This window comes from Typopeltis vanoorti, chromosome 18 (genome assembly GCF_054136105.1).
Source record: "Typopeltis vanoorti isolate ZY-2024b chromosome 18, IOZ_Tvanoo_1.0, whole genome shotgun sequence".
Classification (NCBI taxonomy): domain Eukaryota; kingdom Metazoa; phylum Arthropoda; class Arachnida; order Uropygi; family Thelyphonidae; genus Typopeltis; species Typopeltis vanoorti.
Genome location: NC_143566.1, coordinates 14,223,981 through 14,236,264, shown reverse-complemented (window position 1 = coordinate 14,236,264; position 12,284 = coordinate 14,223,981). Strand labels below are relative to the sequence as shown.

General features: G+C 36.1%; 2 protein-coding genes across 7 annotated transcripts in view; one reads left to right on the top strand and one right to left on the bottom strand.

Annotated features, from left to right (window-relative positions):
* The window catches only part of LOC150096500 (RNA binding protein fox-1 homolog 3-like), a 247,540-nt gene that overhangs the window by 9,983 nt on the left and 225,273 nt on the right, over positions 1 to 12,284 (bottom strand). For all 4 annotated transcript variants that reach the window (XM_090408155.1, XM_090408157.1, XM_090408156.1 and 1 more), the window contains one exon: positions 5,747 to 5,856. In XM_090408155.1, the coding sequence (XP_090264281.1) occupies positions 5,747 to 5,856 (110 nt within the window). The remainder of the gene's footprint in view (positions 1 to 5,746; positions 5,857 to 12,284) is intronic.
* The window catches only part of LOC150096501 (centromere protein X-like), a 199,876-nt gene that overhangs the window by 161,757 nt on the left and 25,835 nt on the right, over positions 1 to 12,284 (top strand). The gene's annotated exons all lie outside the window — the stretch shown is intronic.

The window sequence follows — 12,284 nt, the reverse complement described above, 5'->3', positions numbered from 1 at the left end:
CAGCACTGTTAAATGATGATTGCTAAATCTTCATTTAAATGGAAAGAATGATAAATGAAACAAGCGGTGACAGAATGGTGATAGAAAACACTCAAAAGGAATGCAATCATGAATACACACATCCATACTTCAAGTAGAAAAAGCCATTAAGAACCTGAAATGTGGAAGTCAGCTGGACTAGATGATATTCATTCAGAAATGCTCAAAAAAGGAGACATAAGTTTTACAGTGGCTATAACTGCATAATTCAGAAGGCCTGGACAGAGAGTTGAATTCCTGATGATTGGAGTAGAGATCTCATAGTCTGTTGTTGTGTGCCATCCAGTCGTTTTTGACTCTTGATGATCTTGTGCACAAAGGCTCTTCATCCCATTTGGCCTCTTGTCTTTTCTTTCAGCAACTGTAAGTTCAAGTTAGTAAGTTTTTTTATGTTGTCCATCCAACTCTTTTGTGGTCTTCCTCTTCTTCTCATTCCATCAATCTTCACTGACATAACTGCCTTATCTAATGATTCATCAGCTCTCATAATATGTCCAAAGTACATCAACTTCTGTTTAGCGATCATCACCTCCAAGGAGCATTCTGTCTTCATACTCTCTAAAATCTTCTTGTTGGTCATTCTTGCTGAAAGTGATCCAACAAAGTCTGGATGTGAATAGAGAAATGCCACAAGAACAGACAGGCTTTAGGAGGTAGAGAAACTAGAAACCAAATAGCAAACATGAGATGGATTATGGAAAGAACAAGAGAATTTAAGATGGAAGTATTCATTTGTTTCATTGATTGTAAGAAAGTTTTTGTGATTGCATGGATCACAACAGACCGTGGATTGTAATGAGATCAATGTGAATACCCGAGCTTCTAATTCTCTTCATAAGAGAGATGTATGACAACAAGAAGTTTCAGTAAAAACAGTCTTTGGAGAAACAGGCCATGTTCAAGTGGAAAATGGGATGTGGCAGGGTTGTATAATGTCGTCCTATTTCTATTGGTAAAGATGGAAAATAACAAAGCCAGGCTTAATTTAAACATCAGCAAAAATAAAAAGTAATGGCTTCTGGAAATTTAAATGCATTTATAATAGAGGGAGATAAAATAGAAATCATTGAAAGTTATGATTTACTGGAGTCCAGAATCAGACATGATGGCAAATGTGAAGATGAAATTAAAAGGATAGTCATGAAAGATAGAGATGTAAGGCGACAAAAGTTGGAATTATGAAAGCAATGGTATTTCCAGTACCACTGATAGGAGATTGGTAACACTGTAAGCTTAATCAACTAGTCTATCAGAGTAGTCTGCACATCCCTCGAAGGTACATATCAGAAAACTGATGAGGATGAAATTTTCCAGCAAGAAAATGCACACTTTTCTTTTTAAATAGAGTTACGTTATGGAGAAACATTCAGTAATCTCCATAATTGCACTTGTGAAATACGATAATGCAAAGCCTAAACAGATCTATTGGCTACAGGTTTAGCAACTGGATGGTCTCCAGCGATAAAGGGGAAGGGATAGAAATCAGTGAAACCATGACTACACAAGAAATTAAGCATAATTTTATACTGAAAAGTTTCTGTATGTAATGTTCAAAAAGTGTGTTTTTTTTATGTTTGAATGTTTTTTTATTGAATAAAATAACCACAACATCCTCAATGTATCGAGTGAAAAGAGCAATAATAGAAATTTGTATAACACTAGAAAGTGAAATGCATGTGATAACACTGGAAATATTTTTGACATACACAGTCACAAAATTGCTAGGATAAACACTAGGAGAAATAATTTAAAAAACTTATCTTAACTTTAATATACAGTTAAGAATCATAATTTCTCAAACCTTTGGGACTGAAATGAAAGCCAGTCATTATGATTAATGTTTAACCAATGTAGTAGGACTAGTTATTTGTATAAATATTCATATTTCTTCTTCTTCTCCCTAGCGTTATGTCCTGCTTGATGCAAAGTACACTGTTTTTTTTTAAAATTTTTTTTTTTTTACTTCTGTTGGGTCTACTTCTCCCATGGTGACCCATTCCATCTTGGGAGAATGTATACATATTTATCTGGATGAATGCATTGATGGTGAAAGACAATCACAAACATTCATACCCTAGTTGGGATTCAAATCTACAACCTCTCAGCTGAACTACTACTATCATCATCATCAACAAATTCCTGCCATGTACCCTCAAGGGATGTACAGGATATGATAGTACTACATGAAAAATTTACATCATTACGAACTTTCTATCTACAATTTTCCTCCAAATCAGTCTGTTACTTGTCAAGACTCCAACATTACAAGATCTTATATTTCATTCGTCTAAGGCACTCTGTACCATATCAATCCATCTATATCTTGGTCTTCCTCTGGGTCGTTTTCCTGCCAACTTGGCAGAGAACATTTGTTTTGCTAATCTTTCCTCGCTCATTCTGTTTTAAGTGACCATACCGCCTGAGATTAGCTTTGCTAATGCATTCCTGAATGCTGACAATGTCAAGTTCTTTCCTAATATCCTCGTTTTTAATATGCTATTGCCATTGATGCTATCTGTTCATGCCTATAATCTTTCTCAGGACTCTCATATCTGTGGTCTCTAGTCTTTGGTCAAGTGTTTTACTCCTGACCCAGCTCTCAGATCCATTAGTTAAAACTGGTTTGAACACTGTCTTGTATACAGCTAATTTAGTGTTCCGACTAATTTCTCTCTTATTCCATATGAATTTATTCAATTGACTTCCCACCATACCAGCTTTGTTGATTCTGTTGTCTATTTCTATATTTAATTTACCATCTTCACTAAAAATCGTCCCTAAGTAGTTGAAATGTTTTACTTGTTTCACAGGTTCTCCATTCACAACACAGTTGACATTTTCAACGATTCTGCCTATTTTTATTGTCTTTGTCTTTTTATTGCTGACCTTCATACCATATCTATTACAACAGTTATTCAATTTAGTCAGAGAATCTTGCAGACTTGTAGCGGATTTATTTAGAAGTATAACATCGTCCACATAAAGCAAAGAGCTGACATTAACAGCTCCAATTTTGATATCATGTTTAATGCCACTTTCCTTCATAATGTGATCCATATAGATAATGAATAACAGAGGGGATAATGTACATCCTTGTCTCACACCAGATTTAACATTAAACCATTTTCCTGTACTTCCTTCAATTCTAACTGCTGACTTACAACTCAAATAAAGACTAAGTATTGCTTGATATAATGCCCCATTGACACCATATAACTGTAGCGTATTGAATAGCTTCTCTCTTGGAACCTTGTCATATGCCTTTTCCAAATCGACAAAACTTAAATACAGATCTTTGTTATATTCCCATGATTTCTCCACTATTTGTCATAAAGTGAAGATCCGATCCTGACAGCCTCTATTTGACCTGAATCCAGCCTGTTCTTCACTAAGCTTTTCTTCCACAATTCTTCTCAACTGTTTCTCAAGTATACTTGCATATATCTTACCAGGAACACTCAATAGGGGTATACCTCTGTAATTCTCACATTCAGTTTTATTTCCCTTTTTATATATAGGTACTATGAGAGCTCTACTCCAATCATTGGAAATTCGTCCCTCTGTCCAGGCATTCTGAACTATGCGGTGCAGCCACTGTAAGACTTTTATACCAACATACCTCAGCATTTCTGGTCGAATATCATCTACTCCTGCTGCCTTTCCACATTTCAAGCCTTTGATGGCTTTTTCTACTTCAAGTATGGATATATATTCCTGACTGTATGCCTGTTGAGTGTTTTTTACCATTGTGCTATCACTGATTGTTTCATTTAGCAGTTTTTCAAAGTAATTACTCCATACTTCAAGGATATCTTTTTCTCCCGTTTTCATGTCACCGTTATCATCTCTAACTCCTTTTACAGCACTCTTTCCTCCATTCCTAAGCTTCTACAACAACCTCCAGAATATTTTGCCACCTTCTTGATATTTATTTTCTATATTCTAGCCAAAGTCCTCCCATGACTTTTGTTTAGCTAGTTTTACAGAGTGTTTAGCATTCTTGCATTTGTCTCTATATTCTCTAAGAGCACAAGCTGACTTATTATTTGACAGGAACATTTTGATATGCTTTCTTCTTTTCCTTCACTGCCTCTTTAACTTCCTGTGTCCACCAGAGAGATCTGATTTTTTTATCCTTGCAGACAACCTCACCACATGTCTCTCTGGCAGAATCAATCAATGTTTTCTTCAGAGTTTGCCACTGAATCTCCAAGGTTTGATTCCTGTTCTCAAACTCTTTAATTTTTTCTTCAATAATCTTTGTGTATTTTAGTCTACAGTTCACATCTGAGAGCTGCTCAACTTTTATTTGCTTTAAAACTTCTTACATGTTATTCTTTTCAATATGAAATTCAATTTTATTCTGCTCAAGACTAAATAGTGATCACTTCCAATTTCAAATCCTCTGTACACTCTGGTGTCCTGCACCAGGGAGAAAACATCACTATCAACAATAACATAGTCAATGAGACTTTTCTTATTCCTTGCCTCTTCTCTCCATGTGAATTTGTGCACATTTTTATGTTGGAACATGGTGTTAGTAATAACCAGTCCATGTCCTGAGCAGAAATCCAACAGGTATTTGCCATTATTATTATTAGCTTTGCTCTTTTCTCCAAATTTTCCCAAAACATTTTTGTATGTCTGACAATCACTTCCTACTCTGCTATTTAGATCCCCAACAAGGACCAACTTTTCCTTTTTCATTGTGTCAGTTGTTTTTTCTAAAGCCTCAAAAAATTCCTCCACTTCTACCTTAGTAGAACCTTCTGTGGGACCATAGGCACAAATAAGTCTCATTGTCCAGTTCCCCAAATTCTCATATTTGCCCACATTACTCTACTTGAGACTGACTGCCATTCAAGAAGATTAGCTTTGTATTTTGTGTTGAATACTATGGCTACTCCTTCTTTTCCTTGATTGTCATTGCCTGAATATAACATTTTGTATTTATTGCTCAGAAAGATCTCACCAGTTTTTGTCTTTTTTGTTTCAGTCACCCCTATTATGTCGATCTGGTACTTATCTAGCTCCATTTCTTTGCCATTCAGGCTTCTTATGTTGATAGTACCAATCTTTAACTCTGGTGAAGTTGAGTTGGGGTGTGTTTTCAGATTTGTGATCTGAACTACTATTATATAGTAATTGGATAATGTTCCAGAGGATCCCATGGCTAATGTGAGTATCATGTTGAGCAAAATCAGATTTATACAGTCAACTATCAAAGTTGACTGAGGATCTAGGTGTTGTGAAATGTATTTTTGGACTAATCTTCCAGTTTGTCCAGAATAAGATAAGTTATGTGAACATGGAACTTCATAGTAGTATCCCAGAGAGTTTGTATTTAGGAGAAGATAGGCTTGAAGGTAGCAGTAGTAGCAATGGAATTTCCATAGCATTTTTGCTATATGTTTAAATAACCATGGAAATACCACAGGTTTCACTGTGCAACATATTTAAGTAAGTATTTATGATGCATACATAATTTCTATATCATACTTGGTTGGTTTTTTCCCTCTGGTGGATATACTCAAAAGAAATTATTATTGCAACCCAATTTAGTATAACAGACATTAGTTTACTCAGGTTTTTTGGCATTGTTTGTCAATGTGTATCTTTGGAAGAATATCAAAAAAAACTTTGACACCAGATACAATCTGTGAAATTTGAAAAGGTTATAAAAGATGCAGTCATCAAATATACATACCCTGCTACAGCAGCATATGATGCCACTGGTTGTGCTGCTGCTGCTGCTGCGGCAGCAGCATAACTTCTTGCAGCTGCTGCAGTATATGCTGCACTTGCTGCATATGTAGCCTGTAAAGAAACAATATTTATATCACAAGTTATTAAATTAATCAAAATTGACTTTTATTATAACAAAATAATTTAACAGCATGCTCCACCCCAGTTACAACAAACATTGTAACACAAACATGTTTATTTCTAATGATTTGGTATCAATTCGCCCATGTGCACTTGGTTGATGCTCAGCTTAACACCACTATGTGCTTTATTTCTGGAACTGTGAAATCAACCCCAACCTACTGGCTCCCAGTGCTAAGCAACATCCCACTTCCACATCTCTGCAGATCCAAATTTCTTTTACATGAATACAGTAAAATCATGGATACCCAAGATCTCCCAGTCCACGAAGACATCTTACCCCTAGAAATAAACAGGCTAAAGTCAATGCACCCCCCAATCTTAACAGCAAAAAATCTTGCAGAGACAAGTTTAACATGAAGGAGAAGTGGAAAGAGTCCTGGTGTAACACTTCAACAGGAGACGTCCATGAATTAGTGAACCCAACACACATGCCTTCAAGTTTTGACCTAGCTTGCAAAACTTGGTCTACTCTTAACAGAATCTGCCCAATCATGGCAGATGTGCAGACCACCTTTACAAATGTGGCATGATTGTCTCACCCAGGTGCGACTGTGGATCACCTCGCCAGACAATTAATCATATTACAGTAGAATGTGCCCAACATGCATACAATGGAGACCTGCTGGACTTCATCCACACTACACCAAGTGCAGTTGACTGGATAATCAACCTAGACATACAGTTGTATGTCTATTCTTGAATGTCTCTTTTATGACTGTATTATTTTAGTACATATTTCTATTAAGTATTATGTTTATATATACCAATGATTATTGTAATGCAACCTTTCATGTGTGAGCCATACACTAAATAAAGAAAACACAGCAGTGGACAAATAGCTAAAAATAAACATTAACTAGTAATAAAGAAACGGTTGATATTACTAATAACGAAGGACCTATAAAAATTTCTATCAATTGAATGGCTCTAATATTATGCAGTTTGTGGGATTATCAACAAAATTATGTTGATGTTGAATTATGACTAATTATGAAGCTACCTTTTGGCTTAGATAAAATCTTTCATATTTCCCAAACTGTATTCCCATAAAGAAACCAGATTATAATAAGTTCAAGCCATTCTATGCCACTAGATACAGAATAGAGTGGAGCCAAATGATACCGAATCTACATAAAAGGCCATTCAAATTTGATTTTTTTCATGGAAACTTGTGACTGATTCACTGTCCCAGAACTGTCATTAGATAGTTAAAGATAATCACTGAATGCAAAGAAATGACTAGGACTAATATCCCATTCTTGCTTTCACATAATGAATGAATTAGGATGCACTAGCAATTTGGGATTTAACTGATGAAATAGCATTCTGCATTGGCTTAACCCAAAAACACGATGAACTTGCATGCTGGCTGGGGTGATGTGCCCAGTGTATTCTCAATGGAGAACCTATAGAACTGAAATTTTCAGCTCTATAGGCACAACTTGTAGTGAAGATGGCAAATTAAATATGGGAATAGACAATAATGTTAGAAACTGGTATAGTTTGGAGTCAAATGAATAAATTTATACAGAATTAGAACATTAAAGTATCAGTTTACAAGATAGTGTTCATGCCAGCTATAACTTATGAATGTAAGAGTTAGGTCAGAAGGAAAACAGTTGATCAAAATAGACCACAGATGTGAGAGTTCTGAGAAAAATTAGGGGAATGAACAGATGACATCAATGGCACAATCATATTAAAAATAAGGATATTAGATAAGAACTGGACAACATTAGCAAAACAAGTGTTTGTTGCCAAGATGGCTGCAAAAACACCTGGAAAAAGACCAAGTTCAGATCTGATAATAATGGAGTTCTGACAAATTTGGAGGAAAATTGCTGACCGGATATTAATAATAATGGATACTTAGTCCCATATTACTGTCACAGTATCTTGTACACTTGCGCTTCCCAAACTGTGGGCCGTAGCCCCCTTGGGGGTCATAGGTTTGGTTGAGGGGGCCTGTGAAATAATGAAAACAAATTTAAAATGTTTTAAGACTAAGTAGATTTATTTTTATTTTACAAGAAATGCATTAAGGGTCAAAGCTGTATAACTGAGAGGAGACCTCCACATAGCCTTTAAAGGAATGCAAAGAACCGACCAGGGCTTCTGACCTAATGTCCAATCCTCACCTCGTGGTGCACCCTGTTGGGTATCTACCTGGATACTGAACGAACGAGGATGGGCTGGCAATTTGGGATTTAGCCGACCAAATTGTATTCTTATTGGTTAAACCAAAATAAAAAATGATGGTACGACATGACAAAATTTCATGCCGGCTGGGGCGTCGCCCGGATAAACAAAGCCCCCGTTGTTTTCGCCTGGGAACCAGGGCGATCAGCGAAAAGTTTGCTACTGGAACAAATCTGAAAACAAACCCCAACTCAACATCACCAGAGTTAAAGATCGGTACTATCAACATAAGAAGCCTGAATGGCAAAGAAATGGAGCTAGCTGAGGAATTAGATAAGTACCAGATCAACATAATAGGGGTGACTGAAACAAAAAAGACAAAAACTGGTGAGATCTTTCTGAGCAATAAATACAAAATGTTATATTCAGGCAATGACAATCAAGGAAAAGAAGGAGTAGCCATAGTATTCAACACAAAATACGAAGCTAATCTTCTTGAATGGCAGTCAATCTCAAGTAGAGTAATGTGGGCAAATATGAGAATGGGGGAAACTGGACAATGAGACTTATTTGTGCCTATGGTCCCACAGAAGGTTCTACTAAGGTAGAAGTGGAGGAATTTTTTGAGGCTTTAGAAAAAACAACTGACACAATGAAAAAGGAAAAGTTGGTCCTTGTTGGGGATCTAAATAGCAGAGTAGGAAATGATTGTGAGACATACAAAAATATTTTGGGAAAATTTGGAGAAAAGAGAAAAGCTAATAATAATGGCAATTATCTGTTGGATTTCTGCTCAGGACATGGACTGGTTATTACTAACACCATGTTCCAACATAAAAATGGCACAAATGCACATGGAAAGAAGAGGCAAGGAATAAGAAAAGTCTCATTGACTATGTTATTGTTGATAGTGATGTTTTCTTCCTGGTGCAGGATACCAGAGTGTACAGAGGATTTGAAATTGGAAGTGATCACTTTTTAGTCTTGAGCAGGATAAAATTGAATTTCATATTGAAAAGAATAACATGTAAGAAAGTTTTAAAGCGAATAAAAGTTGAGCAGCTCTCAGATGTGAACTGTAGACTAAAATACACAAAGATTATTGAAGAAAAAATTAAAGAGTTTGAGAACAGGAATCAAACCTTGAAGATTCAGTGGCAAACTCTGAAGAAAACATTGATTGATTCTGCCAGAGAGACATGTGGTGAGGTTGTCTGCAAGGATAAAAAAATCAGATCTCCCTGGTGCACACAGGAAGTTAAAGAGGCAGTGAAGGAAAAGAAGAAAGCATATCAAAAAGTTCCTGTCAAATAAGTCAGCACTTAGAGAATACAGAGACAAATGCAAGAATGCTAAACACTGTGTAAAACTAGCTAAACAAAAGTCATGGGAGGACTTTGGCTAGAATATAGAAAATAAATATCAAGAAGATGGCAAAATATTATGGAGGTTGTTGTAGAAGCTTAGGAATGGAGGAAAGAGTGCTGTAAAAGGAGTTAGAGATGATAACGGTGACATGAAAACGGGAGAAAAAGATATCCTTGAAGTATGGAGTAATTACTTTGAAAAACTGCTAAATGAAACAATCAGTGATAGCACAATGGTAAAAAACACTCAACAGGCATACAGTCAGGAATATATATCCATACTTGAAGTAGAAATAGCCATCAAAGGCTTGAAATGTGGAAAGGCAGCAGGAGTAGATGATATTTGACCAGAAATGTGAAGTATGGTGGTATAAGAGTCTTATAGTGGCGGCACTGCATAGTTCAGAAAGCCTGGACAGAGGGACGATGATTGGAGTAGAGCTCTCAGAGTACCCATATATAAAAAGGGAAATAAAACTGAATGTGAGAATTACAGAGGTATTTCCCTAATGAAGGTTCCTGGCAAGATCTATGCAAGTATATTTGAGAAACGGTTGAGAAGAATCGTGGAAGAAAAGCTTGGTGAAGAACAAGCTGGATTCAGGCCAAATAGAGGCTGTCAGGATCAGATCTTCACTTTACAACAAATAGTCAAGAAATCATGGGAATATAACAAAGATCTGTATTTAAGTTTTGTCGATTTGGAAAAGGCATATGACAAGGTTCCAAGAGAGAAGCTATTCAATACGCTACAGTTATATGGTGTCAATGGAGCATTATATCAAGCAATAATTAGTCTTTATTTGAGTTGTACGTCAGCAGTTAGCATTGAAGGAAGTACAGGAAGATGGTTTAATGTTAAATCTGGTGTGAGACAAGGATGTACATTATCCCCTCTGTTATTCATTATCTATATGGATCACATTATGATGGAAAGTGGTATTAAACCTGATATCAAAATTGGAGATGTTAAAGTCAGCTCTTTGCTTTATGCGGATGATGTTATACTTCTAAATAAATCCGCTACAAGTCTGCAAGATTCACTGACTAAATTGAATAGCTGTTGTAATAGATATGGTATGAAGGTCAGTAATAAAAAGACAAAGACAATGAAAATAGGCAGAATCATTGCAAATGTCAACTGTGTTGTGAATGGAGAACCTGTGGAACAAGTGAAACATTTCAGCTACTTAGGCATGATTTTTACTGAAGATGGTAAATTAAATATAGAAAAAAACAACAGAATCAGCAAAGCTGGTATGGTAGGAAGTCTATTGAATAAATTCATATAGAATAAGAGAGAAATTAGTCGGAACACTAAATTAGCTGTATACAAGACAGTGTTCAAACCAGTTTTAACTTATGGATCTGAGAGCTGGGTCAGGATTAAACACTTGACCAAAGACTAGAGACCGCAGAAATGAATCCTGAGAAAGATTATGGGCGTGAACAGATGGCATCAATGGCAATATCATATTAAAAACGAGGATATTAGGAAAGAACTTGACATTGTCAGCATCCAGGAATGCGTTAGCAGAGCTAATGATATGTTCAAGAGATATTTATTTATTGATTGATTGATATTATTATTGATATCAATATGATATTGATATTACTGACAGTATTGGCATGATGTAGTGGGACTGAAAACTATTGACACTAGTGAGACCTGCCTGACAGAGGATATTGCAGGAATAGAATGTGATGGGTTCACTGTATTTAGAGAGGACAGACAAGGTAGAAAGGGTGAGTGAGTTCTGCTAATGAGTACAGAGAATAGAAATTTCTGATGACAGTGGTAGTAAGAATAATACAGGCAGTGGAAATAATGTGAGATAGACATTAACAGAGATAATATACACAACTCAGTGCTGCTACCCCCTAGTATCATGTGAAGAGGACTGTGAACTGCTTAGATAGATAAATCTTATGGATAAAAAGAGGATTATGGGTGATTTCAACTCGTCATTTAATTATTATGCTTCCAATTAGTAAGAATGATCCTGCATTCTTCACATGGGAGGTAAAAATGCAAGTGAGAGCTCTATGAAGACAAGTTTTCTTTATGTAACTCCATACTCATGAAAGGCTGTAAACCCAAGGTACATTAGTAATGTGGATGGGCTAAGAGATTATTTTTTTTACTTATCTATTTTTATTTATTTTTTTCTTATATATTGTCCCAAAACCCTGCTCTAGAGACCAAACATGGAATTTTTTCATGGCATTTCAGGATCTTTTACTGCAATGAAATTCATTCCCCCACCTTAAAGACATCCACCAACATCCATGTCTGTAGCCATATTTCAACCAACAAGTTTAAGGGTGCAAAATAAAGACTTATTGTTACATAGACCATATATTTATAACGTACTTAAGTTCTTACACATTTCCTACTGGTTTCGCTAGTAACTGACTAGCTTTCTCAAGGCTTGCATAGTACAAAAAAGGTAAACGCAAAAAAGGTTTAAAAATACAAAGAACCGTTAGTACCTGTTAGGTAGCTAGGGTGACACGTTCGCGTGACATAACTACTCAGCATCATGAACACGCATTACATGCAAACGCGTAATATAATTATTTGCATACTGTAGCTCTGTTGAACTGAGGGAGTTAATTAGATTTTTCCAGGTATCGTTCAGAATGGCCCCTTGATTTCTGTTTAGGTTACTTCCCGTACGTAGTACAACTGCCGCTTCTTTAAATGCTCGATGTCTGTAATCCTCGTCTACGTAGGGCATGGGAGCTGTTATTCCAGTCTATAATGTGGTTCGAAGTTGAAAAGTGATGTGCCAATCCTGAGGTGATCGTTCTGTTGTGATTAACATCGCCTACATGTTCTTTCTGTCT